The sequence below is a fragment of the Diceros bicornis genome, chromosome 14 (genome assembly GCF_020826845.1).
Source record: "Diceros bicornis minor isolate mBicDic1 chromosome 14, mDicBic1.mat.cur, whole genome shotgun sequence".
NCBI lineage: Eukaryota > Metazoa > Chordata > Mammalia > Perissodactyla > Rhinocerotidae > Diceros > Diceros bicornis.
In genome coordinates this window covers 43,148,163-43,174,400 of record NC_080753.1, presented here as the reverse complement: position 1 = coordinate 43,174,400, position 26,238 = coordinate 43,148,163, and the positions used below count along the sequence as shown (strand labels likewise).

Sequence of the window (26,238 nt, the reverse complement as noted above, 5' to 3'; positions counted from 1 at the left end):
AAGCCCAAAATCAGTAGAAGAAGGGAAATAATAAAAATCCGAGTAGAAACAAATGAAATAGAGACTAAAAAAAACAATAGAAAAAATTAATAAAACCAAGAGCCTGTTCTATGAAAAGATAAACAAAATTGACAAACCTTTAGCTAGACTCACCAAGAAAAAAAGAGAAAAGGCACAAATAAGTAAACTCAGAAATGAAAGAGGAGAGGTTACAACAGACACCTCAGAAATACAAAAGATTATAAGAGAATACTATGAAAAGCTATATGCCAACCAATTCGACAATCTGGAAGAAATGGATAAATTCTTAGAATCATACAACCTTCCAAAACTGGATCAAGATGAAGTAGAGAATTTGAATAGACCAATCACCAGTAAGGAGATCGAAACAGTAATCACAAACCTCCCCAAAAATAAAAGTTCAGGACCAGACTGCTTCCCTTGTGAATTCTACCAAACATTCAAAGAAGACTTAACACCTATACTTCTCAAACTCTTCCAAAAAACTGAGGAGAGAGGGAAGCTCCCTAACTCATTCTACGAAGCTGACATTACGCTGATAGCAAAACCAGACAAGGACAAAAAAAAAAAAAAGAAAATTACAGGCCAATATCACTGATGAACATCGATGCAAAAATCCTCAACAAAATACTAGCAAATCACATACAACAATACGTTAAAAAGATTATACACCATGATCAAGTGGGATTTATTCCAGGGATGCAGGGATGGTTCAATATTTGCAAATCAATCAACGTAATACATCACATTAATAAAATGAAGAAGAAAAATCACATGATCATCTCAATAGATGCAGAGAAAGCATTTGACAAGATACAGCATCCATTTATGATAAAAACTCTGAAGAAAATGGGTATAGAAGGAAAGTACCTCAACATAATAAAGGCCATATATGACAAACCCACAGCTAATATCATCCTCAATGGTGAAAAACTGAAAGCTATCCCTCTAAGAACAGGAACCAGACAAGGATGCCCACTGTCACCACTCCTATTTAACATAGTACTGGAAGTCCTAGCCAGAGCAATCAGACAAGAGAAAGAAATAAAAGGGATCCAAATTGGAAAGGAAGAAGTGAAAATGTCACTATTTGCAGATGACATGATTTTATATATAGAAAACCCTAAAGAATCCACCAGAAAACTTTTAGAAGTAATAAACGAATACGGTAAAGTTGCAAGATACAAAATCAACATACAAAAATCAGTTGCATTTCTATACACTAACAAGGAAGTAGCAGAAAGAGAAATTAAGAATACCATCCAATTTACAATTGCAACAAAAAGAATAAAATACCTAGGAATAAACTTAACTGAAGAGGTGAAAGATCTGTACACCGAAAACTATAAAACATTGCTGAAAGAAATTGAAGAAGACACAAAGAAATGGAAAGATATTCCATGCTCTTCTATTGGAAGAATGAACATAGTTAAGATGTCCATACTTCCTAAAGCAATGTATAGATTCAGTGCAATCCCTATTAAAGTTCCAACAACATTTTTCACAGAAATAGAACAAAGAATCCTAAAATTTATATGGAACAACCAAAGACCCCGAATAGCTAAAGGAATCCTGAGAAAAAAGAACAAAGCTGGAGGTATCACACTCCCTGATTTCAAAATATACTACAAAGCTATAGTAACCAAAACAGCATGGTACTGGCACAAAAACAGACACACAGATCAATGGAATAGAATCAAAAGCCCAGAAATAAACCCACACATCTATGGACAGCTAATCTTTGACAAAGGAGCCAAGAACATACAACGGAGGAAAGAAAGTCTCTTCAACAAATGGTGTTGGGAAAACTGGATAGCCACATGAAAAAAATGAAAGTAGACCCTTACCTTACACCATACACAAAAATTAACTCCAAATGGATTAAAGACTTGAATGTAAGACCTGAAACTATGAAACTTCTAGAAGAAAACATAGGCAGTATGCTCTTCGACATCGGTCTTAGCAACATATTTTTAAGCACCATGTCTGACCGGGCAAGAGAAACAATAGAAAAAATAAACAAATGGGACTACGTCAAACTAAAAAGCTTCTACACAGCAAAGGAAACCATCAACAAAACGAAAAGACAACCTAACAATTGGGAGAAGATATTTGCAACCATATATCTGATGAGGGGTTAATCTCCAAAATATATAAAGAACTCATACATCTCAACAAGAAAAAACTACCAACCCAATTAAAAAATGGGCAAAAGACCTGAACAGACATTTCTCCAAAGATATACAGATGGCCAACAGACACATGAAAAGACGTTCAAAATCATTAACTATCAGGGAAATGCAAATCAAAAGTACAATGAGATATCACCTCACGCCCGTCAGAATGGCTATAATTACCAAGACAGGAAACAACATGTGTTGGAGAGGATGTGGAGAGAAGGGAACTCTCATACACTGCTGGTGGGAGTGCCAACTGGTGCAGCCACTATGGAAAACAGCATGGAGATTCCTCAAAAAATCAAGCATAGAACTACCATATGATTCAGCTATTCCACTGTTGGGTATTTATCCAAAGAACTTGAAAACACCGGTGCGTAAAGATACATGCACCCCTGTGTTCATTGTGGCGTTATTCACAATAGCCAAGACTTGGAAGCAACCTAAGTGCCCATCAAGGGACGAATGGATAAAGAAGATGTGGTATATATACACAATGGAATACTACTCAGCCATAAGAAATGATGAAATCCAGCTATTTGTGACAACATGGATGGATATTGAGGGTATAATGCAAAGTGAAATAAGTCAGAGGGAGAAGGTCAAATACCGTATGATTTCCTTCATTAAGTAGTAGATAATAACAATAATAAACAAACACATGGAGACAGATATTGGATTGGTGGTTACCAGAGGGGAATGGGGGAGGGAGGAGGGCAAAAGGGATAATTAGGCACATGTGTGTTGTGATGGGTTGTAATTAGTATTTGGGTGGTGAACATGATGTAATCCATGCAGAAATAGAAGTATGATGATGTACACCTGAAATTTATACAATGTTATAAACCAATGTTACTGCAATAAACAAAAAATTAAAAAAAAAATAAAAATAAAAAGTAAACATTAAGCTACCTTGTTTTAAAATTTGTAATAGTTAATTTATCTAATAAATACAAAAAATGTAAAATTTAATGCTGTAAAGTGTGGCCAGATAAATGAGGAAGAGAATAATGTACATTCAAAAGAGAAGAGTGAGGGCCGGCCCGGTGGCTTAGCGGTCAAGTGCCTGTGCTCTGCTGCTGGCGGCCCAGGTTCGGATCCCGGGCGCGCACCGACGCACCGCTCCTCCTGCCATGCTGAGGCCACGTCCCACATACAGCAACTAGAAGGATGTGCAGCTATGATGTACAACTATCTGCTGGGGCTTTGGGGAAAAAATAAATAAATAAAATTATAAAAAAAAAAGAGAGAGAGAGAAGAGTGAGCTACTGATAGGAAAACAGAAGCAAGACATACAAAGAAAGAAAAAAAGAGAAAGGAAGGTGCAAATTGTGAGAGAGAGGAGAGAAGTTGAGAGACGAGTGTCGTATGACAGCAAACTGTTCTCTCTGGTCATAGCTGAGGGTCCAGGACAGCTTTATGAGCTATTTTATTTTTTCCCTTCTGGGGTTAAAGCCTGATGCTTTGGGAACGGAATAAAATACTCATTTAAAATGACTGAGTATAAAATACTCATATAAACAAAATAAATAAATAAAATACTCATATAAATGATCAATCTATTATACAGAGCCAGTGTTTCCATTCTTGCCATTTTATAAACTTAAAAATAAGGAACTCTTTTATTTTTATATTAGGGTATACTCTACATTCACATAGAACTTTATGGTTTTCCAAGTCTTATTTAATCAGTATCTCACTGATCATCAAAACAAGCCCTTGGGAAGAAGATTTTTACAAAAAGTAAGGATAAAATAATAGACAATAATAACAGATGAAAAAGTCAGCAATAATATCAAAGATTTGAACCACACAAACAACAAACTACACCATATATATATAAACATATAACCATATATATAAAACCATCTGCCCAACTGCAGAATGCACATTCTTTTCAAGAGCACCCAAAACATTTACAAAATTTGACCCTGTATACTGAGACATAGAGCAAATCTTACCAAGTTTCAAGGTGCTTAAATCATAAAGAACATGTCACCTGACTACAATGCAATTAAGTTAAAAATAAAAAACCAAAAAAATGTATACAATCTCTATATATTTGGGTCAAAAATAAATCATAATGGAAATTAGAAAATATTTTATACTGAATATTATGAGATCTGACATATCAAAATGTATAGTATGCAGGTAAGCAGTACTTAAAAAGAGTAATATATAGCCTTAGATGTGAATATTAAAAAAGAAAGGCTAAAGAATAATGAGCTAAGCATCTATCTCAGAAATGTTAAAGAACAATAAAATAATCCAAAGAAAGTAGAAAGAATATAAGAATAAATATTAATAAAACAGAAACTCTATGTATATTAGACAGGATCAACAAAGACAAAGGTGATTCTTTGATAAGACTAATAAAACTGACAAATCTCTAGCACAATTGATAAGAAAAATAAGAGAAAAGACACAAAAGCCAATATTAGGAATTAAAAAGAGAATTACAGATTCTACAAACATTAAAAATATAAGTGGATGTTATTAAATTTATTTCAATATTTGGAAATTCAGATGAAGTGGATAAATTCCTAGAAAAATATAATATACCAAATGAATTTAAGAAGAAATAGCAAACCTGAATACTCTTCAACCACTAAAGATAATGATTGGTGGTCTAAATTCTTCCCCTAAAGAAAACTCTAGGCCCAGATAACTTCATACCAGTTCTACTAAACTTTCAATGAAGAAATCATTTCAATATTATAGAAAATTTTCAAATAAGTGAAATGGAATAAACAATCCCCCCAACTCATTGTGTGAGGCTACCTTAATCTTTGAGACAGTATGAGAAAAGATATTTATAGGCTAGTTTTACTCATAAACATAGATGCAAAAATTCTAATAAAAATATTCACAAACCCAAGCCAGTAATATATAAAAAAGATAAAAACATCATAACCAACTAGGCTTCATTCCAGAAATGCAAGGTTAGTTTAACATTAAAAAATTAAGGGAGTGACGTCAGCATCATGGCAGAGTGAGCTTTCCCGTGAACTCTTCCTCCGACAAGATACAACAAAAGCAACAGTCACAGACCAACAACGGAATCCCAGACAGTGAAAAGCTAGAGCGGAGGGATCCACACTGCTGCACATCTGAGAGTGGAACGTGCTGGGACCCCGGAGGAAGTGGGGAGAGGTAAGGAGAACTCCTCTCCCGCCCCATCAGATCAGCAATCCCGGTCCGCGCGGCTCCCAGAGAGGGGGGAGAGGCGGCCCTCAGCGGGGAAACCGTGGCTCTTCAGACTCTCTCAGCCAGTGGGAAAATCCCACACAGAGGACTCAGAGGAGCCACAGGGCTACCATCAACATCTGAGCACCCCAGAGAGCGGATAAAGAGGGGCAAACGAGAAGCCTCCCACGTCAGGGACCCAGAGGGCAAAAGAGAGAGCTCCCCCCTCCCTGCAAACCGGACTCTGCAGCTCAACCGACCAGACCAGACCTAGCGATCCGCGGCAGACCAGACCAAGTGATCCGCGACAGACCAGACCAAGCGATCCGCGGCAGACCTGATCAAACGACTGGACCCGTGGATCGCAGCAGGAAAAAAAAACAAAACTGTGGATCACAGCAGAAAAACCGGGGCAGAGCGCAGGGGGCTTAGACTACACAGCCCTTTACCACCAGACAGTGGCAGCAGGTGGAAATTGCAACCAGAGATTTCCAGGATGAGGAATAACAAAACCAACACAGGAACCACAATGCAAAAATATATGAAATCACCAGACCAGAAATAAAATGACAAGCACCCAGAAATCAACCCCGAAGACACAGAAATCCATAAACTAAATGACAGAGATTTCAAAATAGCTATCATAAAAACACTCAACGAAATATGAGACAACACAGACAAACAATTCAATGAGATTAGGAGTTTCTTCACAAAAGAGATTGAAATCATAAAGAAAAACAAGTGTTGATGGAGATGAAGAACACAATGGAGGAGATAAAGGAGAATCTGGAATCTTTAAAGAACAGAGCTGACAATATGGAGGAAAGAATTAGTACTTTAGAGGATAGAAATACAGATATACTCCAGATGGAAGAGGAGAGAGAACTAAGACTAAAAAGAAATGAAGAAAGACTCCGAGAAATATCTGACTCTATTAGAAAATGTAACATAAGAATTATAGGTATTCCTGAGGGAGAGGAGAGGGAAAGAGGAACAGAGAGCCTATTCAAGGAAATAATAGCTGAGAATTTCCCAAATCTGGGGAAGGAGCAGGAAATACCAGTAAGCGAAGCCAACAGGACACCTATATATATTAACAGACAAAGGCCTTCACCACGACACCTAGTGGTAAGGCTAGCCAGGGTCAACGACAAAGAAACAATATTAAGGGCAGCTAGACAAAAACAAAAAATAACATACAAAGGAATTCCCATCAGGCTCTCAGCGGATTTCTCAACAGAAACTTTACAGGCTAGAAGAGACTGGAATGATATATTCAAAATACTGAAAGACAAAAACTTTCAGCCAAGAATACTCTATCCAGCAAAAATATCCTTCAAATATGATGGAGAAATAGTAACTCTCCCAGATAAACAAAAGCTAAGGGAGTTCATGGCCACGAGACCCCCACTACAAGAAATACTCAAGAAGGCCCTCGGGCCTGAAAAAAAGAAGAGAAAGGGAACACAAAGCTTGGAGGAAGGAGAAAAGTAGGTAGACAAACTCAGAAAAATAGTAGATCTTTACCGGAATAGGTTAGCAACCACTTAAATACTAAATTCAAAGATCAAAGGAAGAAACTCACCAAAAATAAATTTAACCTCATCACTGTAAACACACAACCACAACACAAGATAGAATAAGGTATAACAAGAACCACTTAGAAGGGGAAGAGGAAAGTGACTGAATTGACTTAGTATAAGGAAATAGGAGGCCATCAGATAATGGACTATCTCATACACAAGATTTTTTGCCCAAACCTCAAGGTAACCACTAAACAAATAATCAAAGCAAAACCACATATGATAAACAAAGAGAAAACTAGAAGAATCATAAGACAGAACAACCAAACTGAATTGGCAGTCCAAAATAAATGGGACAAGAAACAAAGGAAATGCAAAAGAACCAGAAAATAAGTGACAAAACAGCAACATTAAGCCCTCTTATATCAATAATTACCCTAAATGTAAATGGATTGAACTCTCCAATCAAAAGATACAGAGTGGCAGGATGGATTAAAAAGCAAGACCCAACAATATGCTGCCTTCAGGAAACACATCTTAGCACTAAAGACAAACACAGGCTCAGAGTGAAAGGATGGAAGACAATACTCCAAGCGAATGGCAAACAAAAGAAAGCAGGTGTTGCCATACTCATATCAGACAAAGTAGACTTCAAGATAAAACAGGTTAAGAAAGACAAAGAAGGGAAATATATAATGATAAAAGGGACACTACATCAAGAAGACATATCACTTATAAATATATATGCACCCAACATAGGAGCACCAATGTACATAAAGCAACTATTAACAAACCTAAAAGGAGAAATCAGCAAGAACACAATAATAGTAGGGGATCTTAACACCCCACTTACAGCAATGGATAGATCATCCAGACAAAAAGTTAATAAAGAAATAGTAGACTTAAATGAAAAACTGGACGAGATGGACCTAGTAGACATATACAGAACACTCCATCCAAAAACAGCTGACTACACATTCTTCTCAAGCACACATGGAACATTCTCTAGGATAGACCATATGTTGGGAAACAAAGCAAGCCTCAATAAATTTAAGAAGATTGAAATCATAACAAGCATCTTTTCAGACCATAAGGCTATGAAACTGGAAATGAACCATGAAAAAAAAACTGGGAAAGTGACAAAAATGTGGAGATTAAACAACATGCTACTGAACAACCAATGGATCATTGATGAAATTAAAGGAGAAATCAAAAACTATCTGGAAACAAACGAAAATGATAACATGCCATATCAAACCATATTGGATGCAGCAAAAGCGGTCCTGAGAGGGAAACTCATAGTAATACAAGCCCACCTTAACAAACAAGAAAAAGCCCTAATAGGCAACCTTAAATTACACCTAACAGAACTAGAAAAAGAAGAACAAACAAAGCCCAAAGCCAGCAGAAGGAGAGAAATAATAAAAATCAGAGCAAAAATAAATGAAATTGAGACCAAAAAAACAGTAGAAAGGATTAATGAAACAAAGAGTTGGTTCTTCGAGAAGATAAACAAAATCGACAAACCCTTAGCCAGCCTTACTAAGAAAAAAAGAGAAAAGGCTCAAGTAAATAAAATTAGAAATGAAAGAGGAGAAATTACAACGGATACCATGGAAATACAGAGGATTATAAGAGAATACTATGAGAAATTATATGCCAACAAATTGGACCATCTAGAAGAAATGGATAAATTCTTAGACTTATACAACCTCCCAAAATTGAACCAAGAAGAAATGGAGAATCTGAATAGACCAATAACAAGTAAAGAGATTGAAATAGTAATCAAAAACCTCCCAAAAAATAAAAGTCCAGGACCAGATGGCTTCTCCAGTGAATTTTACCAAACATTCAAAGAAGATTTAATACCCATCCTTCTCAAACTATTCCAAAAAATAGAGGAAGATGGAACACTTCCTAAATCATTCTACGAGGCCAACATCACCCTGATACCAAAACCAGACAAAGACAATACAAAGAAAGAAAATTACAGGCCAATATCGCTGATGAACATTGATGCAAAAATCCTCAACAAAATACTGGCAAACCGAATACAACAATACATTAAAAAGATCATACACCATGATCAAGTGGGATTTATACCAGGGACGCAGGAATGGTTCAACATCCGCAAATCAATCAACGTGATACATCACACCAACAAAACAAAGAATAAAAACCACATGATCATCTCAATAGACGCAGAGAAGGCATTTGACAAGATACAACATCCATTTATGATAAAAACTCTCGATAAAATGGGAATAGAAGGAAAGTACCTCAACATAATAAAGGCCATATATGACAAACCCACAGCCAACATCATACTCAACGGGGAAAGACTGAAAGCCATTCCTCTGAGAACAGGAATGAGGCAGGGCTGCCCACTCTCACCACTCCTGTTCAACATAGTACTGGAGGTTTTGGCCAGAGCAATTAGGCAAGAAAAAGGAATAAAAGGAATCCAAATAGGTAACGAAGAAGTGAAACTCTCACTATTTGCAGATGACATGATTGTATATATAGAAAACCCTAAAGAATCTGTTGGAAAACTGTTAGAAACAATCAACAACTACAGCAAAGTTGCAGGGTACAAAATCAATCTACAAAAATCAGTTGCATTTCTATATGCTAATAATGAACTAACAGAAAGAGAGCTCAAAAAGATAATTCCATTTACAATTGCATCAAAAAGAATAAAATACCTAGGAATAAATCTTACCAAGGAGGTGAAGGACCTATACAATGAGAACTACATTATTGAAAGAAATCCATGATGACATAAAGAAATGGAAAGATATCCCATGCACATGGATTGGAAGAATAAACGTAGTTAAAATGTCTATATTACCTAAAGCAATCTACAGATTCAATGCAATCCCAATCAGAATCCCAATGACATTCTTCACAGAAATAGAAAAAAGAATACTAAAATTTATATGGGGCAGCAAAAGACCCCGAATAGCTAAAGCAATCCTAAAGAAAAAGAACAAAGCAGGAGGCATCACAATCCCTGACTTCAAAACATACTACAAAGCAATAGTAATCAAAACAGCATGGTACTGGTACAAAAACAGACACACAGATCAATGGAACAGAATTGAAAGCCCAGAAATAAAACCACACATATACAGACAGCTAATTTTCGACAAAGGTGCTAAGAACATACAATGGAGAAAGGAAAGTCTCTTCAATAAATGGTGTTGGGAAAACTGGACAGCCACATGCAAAAGAATGAAAGTGGACCATGTGCTATCGCCATTCACAAAAATTAACTCAAAATGGATCAAAGACCTGAAGGTGAGACCTGAAACTATAAAACTCATAGAAGAAAATATAGGCAACACACTATTTGACATTGGTTTTAAAGGAATCTTTTCGGATGACATGCCTACCCAGACTAGGGAAACTAAAGAAAAAATAAACAAGTGGGACTTTATCAGGTTAAAGAGCTTTGATAAGACAAATGAAACCAGAATCAAGATGAACAGACAACCAACCAGCTGGGAGAGAATATTTGCAAAACATACATCTGACAAGGGGTTGATCTCCATAATATATAAAGAACTCACACAACTGAACAACAAAAAAACAAACAACCCGATCAAAAAATGGGCAGAGGAAATGAACAGACACTTCTCCAAGGAAGATATACAGATGGCCAATAGGCACATGAAAAGATGCTCAACATCACTAATCATCAGGGAAATGCAAATCAAAACAACACTAAGATACCGCCTCACGCCTGTTAGAATGGCTATGATCACCAAGACAAAAAACAACAAATGTTGGAGAGGATGTGGAGAAACAGGAACCCTCATACACAGCTGGTGGGAATGCAAATTGGTGCAGCCTCTATGGAAAACGGTATGGAGATTCCTCAAAGAATTAAAAATAGAGATGCCCTATGATCCAGCCATCCCACTACTGGGAATCTATCCAACGCACCTGAAATCAACAATCCAAAGAGGCTTATGCACCCCTATGTTCATTGCAGCATTGTTCACCATAGCCAAGAAGTGGAAGCAACCTAAGTGTCCCTCGACTGACGATTGGATTAAGAAAATGTGGTATATATATACAATGGAATACTACTCAGCCATAAAAAAAGACAAAATCGTCCCATTTGCAACAACATGGATGGGCCTGGAGCATATTATGTTAAGTGAAATAAGCCAGAAAGAGAAAGACAAACACTGTATGATCTCACTCATATGTGGAATATAAACCAACACATGGACAGAGAAAACTGGACTGTGGTTACCAGAGGCAGTGGGGGGGGGGTGGGGGGGTGGGCACAAGGGGTGAAGGGAGTCATATATATGGTGATGGACAAATAAAAATGTACAACCCAAAATTTCACAATGTTAGAAACCATTAAAACATCAATAAAAAAAATTAAGGTAACTCTCCACAGAAACAGATTCAAGGAGAAAAATCATTTTATCATCTCAATGGACACAGAAAAAGAGTTTAAGAAAATTACATCCATTCATAACAAAAACTCATAGGAAAATTCCTTATCTGAGAATGGGTATGTAAAACAAAACAAAACACAACCTACAGCAGATATCCATAATGGTGACACATTGAAAGCTTTCCCTTTGATATTGGGAATAAGGTAAGGATGCCTGCAATTACCACTTCTTTTCAACATTGTACTGCAAGACCTACTTAGGGCATTAAAGCAAGAAAAAGATATCAAAATATAAGAGTTGGAAAAGAAGAAGAAAATGCTTTCATTATTTGAAGATAGTTAGATTGTATACATGAAACATCCAAAATAACCCACAGAAAAATTACAAGAATCTATGAGAGTTAAGTAAGCAAAGTTGTTGGGTAAATAATCAATAGTTTAAAAAATCAATTTATTCTCAAACCAGCAATAAACAATAAGTAAATCAAATTTTTAAAAAGATATCATTTATAATAGCATAAAATATGAAATATCTAAGAATAAATCTAACAAAAGATGTGAAGCTATCTACGGAGAAAATTATAAAACTCTATTGAGGCACAGTAGATAGGTTTATAAGTGGAGATTTATATTTTGTTCATTGATTGGAAGCTCAATATTATAAAGATGTCAATTCATTCCAAATTGATTTATAGATACAATACAATCCCAATCAAATTCCCAGAAAGATTTTGGGGGGGTTTGTTTTTGTTTTGTTTTGTTTACAGCATAAAAATTTATTCTAATACTTATCTGGAAATACAAAAGGCCAAAAAGAGATAAAACATTCTTGAAGAAGAACAAGATAAGGGAGGATATGTCCCATCAAATAACTAGACTTATTGTAAAGTTATAATGATTAAGATAGCGTAGTGTTGGCTCAAAGATAAATAAATAAATCAAGGAAACAGAATAGAGGACTGGAAATAAACCCACATACACAGCAACATTTGATAAGTAACATTGCAGATCAGTAGGAAAAGGATAAACTTTTCCATAAATGTTTCTGAGATAATTGGGAATCCATATTAGAAAAACAAATTGGACTCCTGCTTACATCACAGACAAAAATCAATTCCAGGCAGATTAAAGATCTACATTTAAAAGGCAAATGATAAAGCTTTTGAAAGATAACATAGGAGAATATCTTCATGATCTTAGGGTAGGGTGGGTTTTTTCCAACAAAACACAAAAAAACACTGCTCAAAAAGAAAATTATTGGTATTTTAGACTATATTAAAATAATAAGAGAGAAGTCAAGATGGCGACATAGGCGGACTCTGAACTCACCTCCTCCCTTGGACACAGCCAATATACATCTACTCTTGGAAAAATTACCCCTGAGACAGAACTGAAAACTGGACAATCCTAATTGAGGTGGAAGAGGCAGAAACTCCCTTCTGGAGAGAAAAATCGCCACCTTCACAAGCCACAGCGCCTCACGGCCTCCCGGGAGCAGCCCACAGGTACACAGCCGTCCCTGGAAGAGTTGGGCCCTGAGCCAGCGAGCGCCCGCGCTGCACGCATTTTTTGGACCCAGCACAATCGAGATGAGTGGCATAATATCTGACTTTGCTTGCTACTAAAACATTGGGGAGTATCCCCAGAAAGGCTGGTTCACAAAGAAACTAAAACTGGCTCTTAAAGGGCCCGGGTACAAACTCACCCATTTCAGAAAGCAACCTAAAATCACCAGAAAGAAAGGTGCACCGTCCTTTGGTGAAAAGAGACTCACCTGAGAGGCTCTGAGTCCATCTCCGTGAGAGGTGAGACCTCTCCAGGGACTGAGACATTTGCGGCAGCCATTGTTGTGGCCTAGTGAGGGCCTGCTGACACAGACGCTGGAAGATGCCATTGGAATTCTCCCTGAGGCCTGCTAGCCCACGGTCTGCCCCACCCACTAGAGCACCGATTTAATCTAGCTCAGCCAGGGCAGGCAGCCCACCCTAGGGACTAGACCCACCCAACAACAAGCCCTTGGGCAACTTGTGGGCCTGCATAGATTGGTGACTGGATTCTCTGCAGCCTGGCAACTGGATCCACTTCTATGGGGCTGGGTGTGCACAAGGAGCAGGTGGAGAGTGTGGGGCGGTGGTGGAGTGTGGGCCTCCCACCTTGGAGAGACTGGGTCCACTTCAGGAGGTCAGGGTGCATGCACGGGGCAGGACTGTGTTGACTATGTGTGTGGACCTGTGGGCGGTGGGGTTTGTCAGCTTCAGAAGACTTGTGCTTCTCAAAGAGACACATAGGGAAGCACAGGCTTTTGGCTTCCAAAGCCTGAAACAATTGAGTGCTACCATGCCTGAGGCCAGCCCCACCTAGCTGCAATCCTCAGAGAGCTGACAAGATACCTAATGGCTAGAGGCTTATAGCAATTGTAAGTCCCTGAGCATAACAACCTGCCACACTGGGGGCCTATTCACTTAACAGAAATACTGCAACAGGAATGTGCTATTAGAACTTGCAGCCAACTGTGCTGGGGCTCCCCACACCTGATAAAGAGACTGAAGGGCCCACAACAACTACACGCAGCTGAGCATTACAACAGCTGGCCAGGGGCATAGTTCAGCCTCCCTGGGCACCTACAGGAAGAGCAACCATGCCACAACAGAAGGACACATGTAGCACACATAGGGGTCACTCCTGGAACATTCAAAACTGAGGGAAGCATACTGCTGGGCCTTATAAGGCATCAGTTATATAAGGTCAACTTTCCAAGAGCAGGAGATGCAGCTGACCTACCTAGTACATAGACACAAGCACAGGGAAAGAGGCAAAATGAGGAGGCAAAGGAATACATTCCAAGTAAGGGAACAGGACAAAACCCCAGAAAAGGAACTAAGTGAAACAGAAATGAGCAACCTACCTGACAGAGAGTTCAAACAAAGAGTGTTAAGGATGCTCACTGATCTTGGGAGAAGAATGGATGAACTCAGTGAGAACATCGACAAAGAAATAGAAGATATAAAAAAAGAACCAATCAGAAATGAAGAATACAATACTGGAAATGAAAAATTCACTAAAGGGACTCAAAAGCAGAGTAGAGGATACAGAAGAATGGATGTGCAAGCTGGATGAAAGACTAGAAGAAATTACCCAAGCTGAACAGGTAAAAGAAAAAAGAATTAAAAGGATTATGAGGACAGTGTAAGGGACCTCTGGGACAACATCAAGTGCACTAACATCCGTGTTATAGGTGTCCCGGAAGGAGAAGAGCGGGACAAAGGGACAGAGAATCTATTGGAAGAAATAATAGATGAAAACTTCCCTAACCTAAGGAAGGAAACAGACATCCAGGTACAGGAAGCACAGAGAGCACCAAACAAGATAAACCCAAAGAGGCCCACACCAAGACACATCATAATTAAAAGGCCAGAATTAAAGATAAACAGAGAATCCTAAAAGCCGCAAGAGAGAGACAAGTTACATACAAAGGAAACCTCATAAGGCTATCAGCTGACTTCTCAGCAGAAACTTACAGGCTAGAAGAGAGTGGCACGATGTATTTAAAGTGCTAAAAGGAAAAAACCTACAGCCAAGAATACTCTACCCGGCAAGGTTGTCATTCAAAATGGAAGGAGAGATAAAAAGTTTCCCAGACAAGTAAAATTAAAAGTTTGTCACCAAGAAACCAGTGCTACAAGAAATGCTAAAGGGACTTATTTAAGGGGAAAAGAGAAGACCACAAATAGGAAAAATTATCTATTTGCATGATAAGAGGGTAATGGATACAAATGCAAAAAAAAAAAAGAGGTTAGATATGACATGAAAAATATAAAATGTGGGAGGAGGGGAGTTAAAGAGTAGAGCTTGCAAACAGAGGTCAAAGTAAAGAGACCATCAACTTAATATCAATTGCTATATATGCAGGTTACTGTATATGAACCACACGGTAATCACAAACCAGAAAACTATAGTAAATACGCAAAAAACTAAGAGAAAGGAACCCAAACATAGTCCTAAAGAACGCCATCAAAACACAAGGGAAGAGAGCAAGAGAAGAAGAAAGGAACAGAGAAGAACTACTAAAACACCTAGACAAAAAGTTAAAAAATGGCAGTAAGTACATACTTATCAATAGCTACTTTAAACGTCAATGGACTAAATGCTCCAATTAAAAGGCATAGGGTGGCTGACTGGATAAAAAAACAAGACCCATATATATGCTGCGTAGAAGAGACATACTTCAGACCTAAAGACAATCACAAACTGAAACTGAAGGGATGGAAAAAGATACGCCAGGCAAATGGCAATGAAAAGAAAGTTGGGGTAGCAATATTCACACGAGACATAATAGACTTTAAAACAAAAACTGTAACAAGAGACAAAGAAGGGCATTACATAATGATCAAGGGAACAATCCAACAAGAGGATATAACACTTGTAAATATCTAAGCACCCAACGTAGGAGCACCTAAATATATAAAGCAATTATTAACAGACATAAAAACAGAAATAGACAGTAACACAATAATAGCAGGGGACTTGAACACTCCAATTACACCAATGGATAGATCATCCAAACAGAAGATCAATAAGGAAACATTGGCCTTAAATGACACACTAGAACAGATGGACCCAGTAGATATATACAGAACGTTCCATCCAAAAACCAAAGAATACACATTCTTTTCAAATGCACATGGAACATTCTCCAGGATTGATCACAAGTTAGGCCACAAAACAAGTCTCCATAAATTTAACAAGAATGAAATAATACCAAGCATCTTTTCTGACCACAACGGTGTGAAACTAGAAATCAACTATAGGAAGAAAATCAGAAAAGCCACAAATGCATGGAGATTAAACAAAATGCTACTGAACAACGACTGGGTCAATGAAGAAATCAAAGAAGAAATCAAAAAATACCTGGAGATAAACGAAAATGAAAATACAACATGCTAGAATTTATGGGATACAGCAAAAGCGGTTCTAAGAGGGAAGTTTATAGCAATACAGGCCTATCTCAACAAACAAGAAAAATCTCAAATAAACAATCTAACAAAGCACTTACAGGAATTGGAAAAAGAAGAACAAACAAAGCCCAAAATCAGTAGAAGAAAGGAAATAATTAAAATCAGAGCAGAAATAAATGAAATAGAGACATAAAAAAATAGAAAACATTAATAAAACCAAGAGCTGGTTCTTTGAAAAGATAAACAAAATTGACAAACATTTAGCTAGACTCACCAAGAAAAAAAGAGAGAAGGCACAAATAAGTAAAATCAGAAATGAAAGAGAAGAAATTACAAAGGACACCTCAGAAATACAAAAGATTATAAGAGAATACTATGAAAAGCTATATGCCAACAAAGTGGACAATCTGGAAGAAATGGATAAATTCTTAGACTCATACAACCCTCCAAAACTGGATCAAGAAGAAATAGAGAATTTGAACAGACCAATCACCAGTAAGGAGATCGAAAGAGTAATCAAAAACCTCTCCAAAAATAGAAGTCCAAGACCAGATGACTTCCCTGAATTCTACCAAACTTTCAAAGAAGACTTAATGCCTCTCCTTCTCAAACTCTTCCAAAAAATTGAGGAGGGGAGAACCTCCGTAACTCATTCTACGAAGCCAACATTACCCTGATACCAAAACCAGACAAGGACAACACAAAAAAAAGAAAATTACAGGCCAATATCACTGATGAACATCAATGCAAATATCCTCAACAAAATACTAGCAAATCCCATACAACAATACATTAAAAAGATTATACACCATGATCAGGTGGGATTTATTCCAGGGATGCAGGGACAGTTCAACATTTGCAAATCAATCAACGTGATACACCACATTAATAAAATGAAAAATAAAAATCATATGATCATCTCAATAGATGCAGAGAAAGCATTTGACAAGATACAGCATCCATTTATGATAAAAACTCTGAATAAAATGGGTATAGAAGGAAAGTACCAGGGGCCAGCCCGGAGGCGCAAGCGGTTAAGTGTGTGCACTCCGCTGCAGCGGCCTGGCGTTTGCAGGCTCGGATCCGGGGCATGCACCGATGCACCGCTTGACAAGCCATGCTGTGGCAGCGTCCCACATAAAGTGGAGGAAGATGGGCATGGATATTAGCCCAGGGCCAGTCTTCCTCAGCAAAAAAAAGAGGAGGATTGGCAGATGTTAGCACAGGGCTGATCTCCTCACAAAAAAAAAAAAGGAAAGAAAGAAAGTACCTCAACATAATAAAGGCCATACATGACAAACCCACAGCCAATGTCATCCTCAACGGTGAAAAACTGAAAGCTCTCCCTCTAAGAACAGGAACTAGACAAGGATGCCCACTCTCACCACTCCGTTTTAACATAGTAATGGAAGTCCTAGCCAGAGCAATCAGGCAAGAAAAAGAAATAAAAGGGATCCAAATTGGAAAGGAAGAAGTGAAAATGTCACTATTTGCAGATGACATGATTTTATATATAGAAAACTCTAAAGAATCAACCAAAAAACTTTTAGAAGTAATAAACGAATATGGTAAAGTTGCAGGAGACAATATCAACATACAAAAATCAGTTGCATTTCTACACACTAACAACGAAGTAGCAGAAAGAGAAACTAAGAATACCATCCCATTTACAATTGCAACAAAAAGGAAATGGAATAAACTTAACCAAAGAGGTGAAAGATCTGTACACTGAAAACTATAAAACATTGTTGAAAGAAATTGAAGAAGGCACAAAGAAATGGAAAGATATTCCATGCTCTTGGTTGGAAGAATTGACATAGTTAAGATGTCCATACTTCCTAAAGCAATCTACAGATTCAATGCAATCCCTATCAAAGTTCCAACAACATTTTTCACAGAAATAGAACAAATAATCCTAAAATTTATATGGAACAACCAAAGACCCCGAATAGCTAAAGGAATCCTGAGAAAAAAGAACGAAGCTGGAGGTATCACACTCCCTCATTTCAAAATATACTACAAAGCTATAGTAACCAAAACAGCATGGTACTGGCACAAAAACAGACACACAGATCAATGGAATAGAATCAAAAGCCAGAAATAAACCCATACATCTATGGACAGCTAATCTTCGACAAAGGAGCCAAGAACATACAATGGAGAAAGGAAAGTCTCTTCAACAAACGGTGTTGGGAAAACTGGACAGCCACATGCAAAAAAAAATGAAAGCAGACCATTACCTTACACCGTACACAAAAATTAACCCCAAATGGATTAAAGACTTGAATATAAGACGTGAAACTATGAAACTTCTAGAAGAAAACACAGGCAATACGCTCTTCGACATTGGTCTTAGCAAAATATTTTCAAGCACCATGTCTGACCAGGCAAGAGAAACAATAGAAAACATAAACAAATGGGACTACATCAAACTAAAAAGCTTCTGCACAGCAAAGGAAACCATCAACAAAATGAAAAGACAACCTAACAATTGGGAGAAGATATTTGCAAACCATACATCAGATAAGGGGTTAATCTCCAAAATATATAAAGAACTCATGCATCTCAACAAGAAAAAACTAACAAGCCAATTAAAAAATGGGCAAAAGACCTGAACAGACATTTCTCCAAAGAAGATATACAGATGGCCAACAGGCACATGAAAAGATGTTCAACATCATTAACTATCAGGGAAATGCTGGTGGGAATGCAAACTGGTGCAGCCACTATGGAAAACAGTATGGAGATTCCTCAAAAAATTAAGGATAGAACTACCATATGATCCAGCTGTTCCACTGCTGGGTATTTATCCAAAGAACGTGAACACACCAATGGGTAAATACACATGAACCCCTGTGTTCATTGCAGCATTATTCACAATAGCCAAGACTTGGAAGCAACCTAAGTGCCCATCAGGAGATAAATGGATAAAGCAGATGCGGTATATATACACAATGGAATACTACTCATCCATAAGAAACGATGCAATCCAGCCATTTGTGACAACATGGGTGGACATTGAGGGTATTATGCAAAGTGAAATAAGTCAGAGGGAGAAGGTCAAATACCGTATGATCTCACTCATTAAGTAATAGATAATAACAACAACAAACAAACACATAGAGACAGAGACTGGATTGGTGGTTACCAGAGGGGAAGAAGGGAGGGAGGAGGGTGAAAGGGATAATTAGGCACATGTGTGTGGTGATGGATTGTAATTAGTATTTGGGTGGTGAACATGAGAACATTCTAGGGGTAGTAATGGAAATTCATATATTATTAGTAGTCCCATCACATTGGAAAACATTGTAGCACTTTCTGGTAAAATAGAAAATACACATACAATGTAACCTCGCAATCCTACTTTTAGCTAAGTCTCAACACTAGAGAAACGTGTTCATATGTTCTTCAAGATACTGGTACAAGGATATATATCACAGTGTTATTCATATTAGCTCCAAATTGGAAACAACCCAAATGTTCATCACCAATAAAATGATGTTATATATTTATATATTATGTAAATAAATTATAACAGTAGACAATCATGCTATGGAATATAATATAAAAATATAAATGAATCAATGAAGACTACTTGTAAAAACATACATCAGTTGGGTAAAAGGACAAGCTACACACACACACAAATATATGCAATTTGATTCCATTCAAATAACACTCCCAAACAAGTAATCAAAGTATATTCTTTAGAAAAGTGAGAAAAACATTACAAAAGTCAGCATAGTGCACATCTTTAGGGGGGGAGAGAATTATAATCATAAAGGGGCACATGACATGGTATGTAGTTAAAGTAGGACATAAAGGGAAATTTATTGCTTTAAATAGCTGTATTAGAAAAGAAGATCTTAAACCAATAATCTAAACCTTCACCTTTAGAACTAGGAAGAGAAGACCAAACTAAACCCAAAGCAAGTAGAAGGAAGAAAATAATAATTACAGTGGAGATCAATGAAGCAGAAAACAAAAACAATACAAAAATCAACAAAGCCAAAAGCTGGTTTTTTGAAAAGATCAGCAAAATTGACAAACCTTTAGGTAGACTGACCAAAATAGAGAAAACAGATCACAAAAATCAGAAATGAAAGAGAAGACATTACCCTCAATTCTACAAATATTAAAAGGATTGTGATAGGAATACTATGGACAACTATATGCCAACAGATTAGATAACTGAGGTAAAGGGGGCAAATTTGTGGAGGAACACAAATTGTCAAAACTGGCTCATGAAGACACAGAAAACCTGATTAAACCTATGACAGGTAAAGAGATTGAGCTGGGTAATTAAAAATCTTCGTACAAGAAAAGCCCAGGAGTAGATGGCTTCACTGGTGAATTCTACCAAATGTTTAGAGAAAAATTAATATCGATCCTTCATAAGCTCTTGCAGATCAAGCAGGATTTATTGTAGGAATGCAAGATTGATTTAACACCTGAAAATCAATTAATGTAATATACTATATTAACAGAATAACACATAAAAACCACTTCATCATCTCAAGATACAGAAAGAGCATTTGACAAAAATCCAACACTCCTTGATGATTTAAAAAAAAAAAAAAAACCACTCCATAAACTAAGAACAGAAGGGAATTTCTTCAACCTGATAAAAGATATCTAAGAAAAACCCACCGCTAATACTATACTTAACGGTGAAAGACCGGATGCTTTCTCCTAAGTTAGGATCAGGAACAAGACAAGGATGTCTTCTCTTACCACTTCTATTCAACATTTTACTGGAGGTTCTAGTCAGGCAAATTAGCCTAAATAAATAAATAAAAGGCATCAAAGATTGGAAAGGAAGAGTAAAACTATTTGCAGACAACACAATCTTGTATATAGAAAATCCTAAGAAATTCACTAAAAAATTCCTAGAGTTAATGGACAAGTTCAGCAAAGCTGCAGATACAAGATCAGTAACAAAAATCAATTGCATTTTCGTATGCTAGTAATAAACAATGCATGAAAGAGATTATGAAAATAATTCCCTTCAGAATATCATCAAAAAGAATGAAACATTTAGGAATAAACTCAACAAAAGAAGTGCAAGATTTATATACTGAAAACTACAAAAGGTTGTTGAAAGAAATTAGAGATCTAAATAAAGAGAAAGACATTTCATGTTCATGGATCAGAAGACTTAAAATTGTTAATGGGGCTGGCCCAGTGTCATAATGGTTAAGTTCGAGCGCTCCACTTCAGCTGCCCAGGGTTCACAGGTTGGAATCCAGGGTGCAGACATATGCATCGCTCATCAAGCCATGTGTGGCAGCATCCCACATACAAAATAGAGGAAGATGGGCACAGATGTTAGCTCAGGGCTAATCTTCCTCAGCAAAAAGAGGAAGATTGGCAACAGATGTTAGCTCAGAGCCAATCTTCCTCACAAAAAAAGAAAAATTAAGATGGAAATACTCCCCAAATCGATATATAGGTTTAATGCAATCCCAATCCAAAAATCAGAAGTTGACATGCTAATCCTAGAATTTTTATGGAAATACAAAGGACACAGAATAGTCAAAGCAATTTTGAAAAAAAACAAAGTTGGAAGACTCACACATCCCAATTTCAAAACTTACTACAAAGCTATAGTAATCAAGACAGTGTGGTACTGGCATGAGGAGAGATATATAAATCAAAGGAATAGAATTGAGAGTCCAGAAATAAACCCATGTGCGTGTGGTCAGCTGATTTTCGACAAGGGTGCCAAGACCATAATAGTTGAAAGTAGAGTCTTTTCAACAAATGGTGGTGAGATAACTGAATAGCCACATGCAAAAGCATGAAATTGTACCCCTACCTCATATAACATACAAACATTAACTTAAAATGAATCATAGACCTAAAAGTAATAGTTAAAACTATACAACTTTTACAAGAAAACTATAGGGAGCGAGTTAGAGGATTTCAGGGCTGATCAAGGAAAAAGATAAGATACGGTCACTAGATGGCAGTAGTATGCACAAGCTTTATTTGGGTGACGCTGACAGCTACGCATGAGGGAGCAGCTCTTCACGCTGTGAGGCTATGTAAAGGCTTAGTGGGGCCACCAATCAGAGGGGAGAAGAGCAAGAGAACTTCCAAGGGAGAGGGGCATTCAAGGGGGGCTCATGCATCTAGGTGATGTCTTCAGCAGCACAGTAGGGTGTCTCTGTGTCAGAGAGTTCAAAGGGTAGCAGAACTTGGGGTCTTTATAGCATCAGGATTTATCTATAGTGAATACACATTGGGCAGCTTCATGGAGTGTGCAAAGCAGGCTTTATATGACTAAATTCTGCTTATTTGGGCTATGTTTAAAACAACTGGATGTGTAAAAATTTGAGTTCAGTGACACCAGCTTTTGAGCTAATGGGTCTCAGGGTGCTATAAAGAAAAAATCTAGAGACAGAGGCCATCTTTGGCTCATTTATATTTAAAAAAAAAAAATAGGAATAAATCTTTGTGAGCTTGGGTCAGGCAATGATTTCTTAGACACCACACCAAGTGAAAAAAGAAAAAATTGATAAATTTCGCTATCAAAATAAAAAACTTTTGCACTTCAAATGACAACATCAAGAAAGTGAAAAGACAACACAGAGAAAATATTTGCAAATTACATATCTGATAAGGACTTTGTATCAAGAATATATAAAAAAAACTTTTAAAACTCAATAACAACAAATAACCCAATTTAAAATGGTAAAAAGATTTGAATAGACATTTCTCCAAAGAAGATACATGAATGATCAGTAATACATGCAAATATAAGTTCATAATTAGTCAAGAGAGAAACGCAAATCAAAACTACAGTGATACCACTTCACATCCATTATGATGGCTATAATCAAAAAATACAGATAATAACAAGTGTTGGTGAGGAAGTAGAGAAACACGAACCAACAAACATTGCTCTTTTGAGAACAGTTTGGCAGATTCTCAGCATGTTAAACATCGAGTTTCTGTATAACCCGGCAATACTACTGCTAGGTTTCCACTCAAAAGAACTGAAAACATATGTCCATGCAAAAATGTGTCTATAAATTTTCATTTCAACTATTCATAATAGCAAAAAAGGGGAAACACCCCAAATACCCATCAATTGATTAATGGATAAGTAAAATGTGTATATCTACAAATGGAAAACCATTAGGTAATAAAAAGGAACAAAGTACTGATACATGCTACGACATAGGTGAACCTCAAAAAAATCATGCGAAGTGAAAGAAGCCAGACACAAAAAACCATATGTTGTATAATTCTATTTGTATGAAATGTCCAGAATAGGCAAATCTAGAGACAAAAAATAGATTAGTGGTTACCAGGCCTGGAGTGGGGTGTGGACAGGCAACGGGGAGTGACTGATCATGGGCATGAGGTTTCTTTTTGGGCTGATGGAAAGAAGCTAAAATTAGATTGTGGCTATAGCTACACAACTCTGTAAATATACTAAAGACCAGTGACTGGTACACATAAATCAGGTGAATTTTATGGTATTTAAATCATATATGAATAAAGCTATTTTTTAAAAAAGAAAGGGCCACATGAGAGAATTCTGGAGTTCTGGTAGGTAACGTTATGGTTTTTGACCTGAGTTACACTGGTGTTTGCTTTATAAGTGTTAAAATTCATTTACGTTTCATGAATTTTTCTGTATATGTATTACATTGCATAATAAAAACAGTGGGGAAACTGGTATTTTAAATATGCCTTTTCAAAGTATATGCACTCCTCACTTATTCTGATATATAACTGTGAGTAAAGCTCGCCCTCTCAGGAGGGAGCAGCCCACCCCTGCCACCAGCTAGAATCAACACGGAAGGTCCTACTGCAAATGCATATGGCTCTTTAAGACCGCTGAACCGCGTCTGGAAAGTCTTCTAGTGGCCAGACCTTGGAGGTTTTGAGTTATACTTTAAGAAGAGAAGTGCTTCCTGTGTATTATACATGAGTAATAATGATGATAATACTAATTAGGCAGCACCTGAAGGGCAAAATACTAAAGAAAAAGAGAAAAAGACACTACTTGAGGACACCTTTTCACTGTTCATTTCATGTCCTTCTCACTTCCTCTCTCATTGACTGTTTACAACTTTTTATTTTGTAAAGTTTAAAATAAAATACACATATGAAATAAACTCAAAGGTCTATTTTGAAACAGACTCACAGGGATTTGCAAAAATAGTCCAGAGTCCCCTGTTCCCTTCAACTAGCTTTCTGCAATAGTGACATCTTATATCACTGTAGCACTGTGTTACAATATCAAAAGCAAGAAAATGAGGGGCTGGCCAGGTGGCACAAGCTGTTAAGTGCGCACACTCCGCTGCAGCCGCCTGGGGTTCTCTGGCCCGGATCCCGGGTGCGCACCGACGCACCGCTTGGCAAGCCATGCTGTGGCGGCGTCCCATATAAAGTGGAGGAAGATGGGCACGAATGTTAGCCCAGCACCAGTCCTCCTCAGCAAAAAGACGAGGATTGGCAGATGTTAGCTCAGGGCTGATCTTCCTCCCCAAAAACAAAAGACAAAAAAAAAAAAAACCGCAAAAAATGACATTGGTACAATACTGTTAGCTAGAGTACAAACTTTATTCCGATGTCACTTCATTGTAGCTACAATTAAGATATGTAACTCCTCCATCAGCACCAAGGAACTTGCTGGTGGAGCTCCCAATGACTGCCCTTCACAATCACCCCACTGTGGCTCTCCCCTGGCCACCACTGATTCATTCTCGACCCTCATAATGTCGCCATTTTGCAAATGATATATAAATAGAATCATACAGCATTAAATTGGCTTTTACACTATCCAAATCTCTCTTATTTAAAAAAAAAATCTCTTCCTCACGTAGTCTCCAGCTAGCTCTCTTTCTCCTCTCCTTTACAGCCAGACATGATTTTTGTAGCTGTTTCTGCACACCTAATTGCTTACTAGTTGCCTTCCTACATTTCTGGCCATTCTTTCTTCTTCCTTTGTAGACTCTACCTGGCCATTAAATGTTGTCGTTCCTCAAGGCTCAGTCCTACACCCTCTTCATTTGACATTTACTCCCTAAGGGATCTCATCCATACCTGTGGCTCTTGAACACAAATGACCCTCAAACACATTTATGAGGAGATCTGAGCCATATCTTTATAGCAAACTGTCTTTGTACGTACACATTAGGATGTCTTAAAGACACCCAAAATTTAGCATGTCCAAAATTCATCTCAGTACATCTCACCCATCCCTAAACTTTCAAACGTCCACCATGACACCGCTTGTTATCTTTGATACCTCCCTTTTTCTCACTACCCCACATTCAATTCTAGTCCATCAGTTTTACCTTTTGAGTCTACCTCACAACCGTCCTGCTCTACCACCCCAATCCAAGCTACCATCATCTCCCTCTGGGACCACTGCCGTAGCACCCTAACTGGTCATCCTGCATTCACTCTCTATTCTTTCCACTATGGCTAGAAGAACATATTTAAAATGGAAATTTCAAAATAATCTCATCCTATCAACCTTTCTCCCACCTCTCAAAAATGAATCAATATCCTTCCATTATTTCTAGGAAAAAGCATAAAATTCCTAATATAGCCTAGGAGGCAACACACAGTGACTCTTAATCACTTCCTCCAGCTCATTTTGAACTACGCTGTTTCTCCTAACAACACCCAGCTGATTTTCATTTCCTCAAAGCACAACCCTATACCTAGAACATACTTGTTTGATCCCTTATTCACAGATAGAATTCTCCTTATCCTTTAGATTTCAGTTCAAATATCATCTCCACTGGGAATTCTTCTCTGACTCCCCAGAGAAGGTCAAATCCTACTACTACACACTCTCATAGCACCACGTACCTTTCTTTCATGTGACTTATCAAACTTGTAACTTCATTTTTAATTATGAGATTAATTAATATCTGTATCCCCTAAAAATCTGAAAGCCAAATGAGAGAAGGAACCATGTCTGCGTGAGT

The 26,238-nt window shown here is 37.4% G+C and overlaps 1 protein-coding gene across 3 annotated transcripts in view; it reads right to left on the bottom strand.

Annotated features, from left to right (window-relative positions):
- Positions 1 to 13,207, bottom strand: part of LOC131414081 (cytidine monophosphate-N-acetylneuraminic acid hydroxylase) — a 106,697-nt gene extending 93,490 nt beyond the window's left edge. For 2 of the 3 annotated variants that reach the window (XR_009222102.1, XM_058555132.1), the window contains exon 1: positions 13,099 to 13,207. Coding sequence is in view for 2 of the 3 variants with exons in the window: in XM_058555132.1 (XP_058411115.1) it covers positions 13,099 to 13,169 (71 nt within the window). In the remaining variant the exon portion in view is untranslated. The remainder of the gene's footprint in view (positions 1 to 13,098) is intronic. The other variant, XM_058555131.1, reaches the window with a different exon arrangement.
- Positions 13,208 to 26,238: the final 13,031 nt, after the last annotated feature.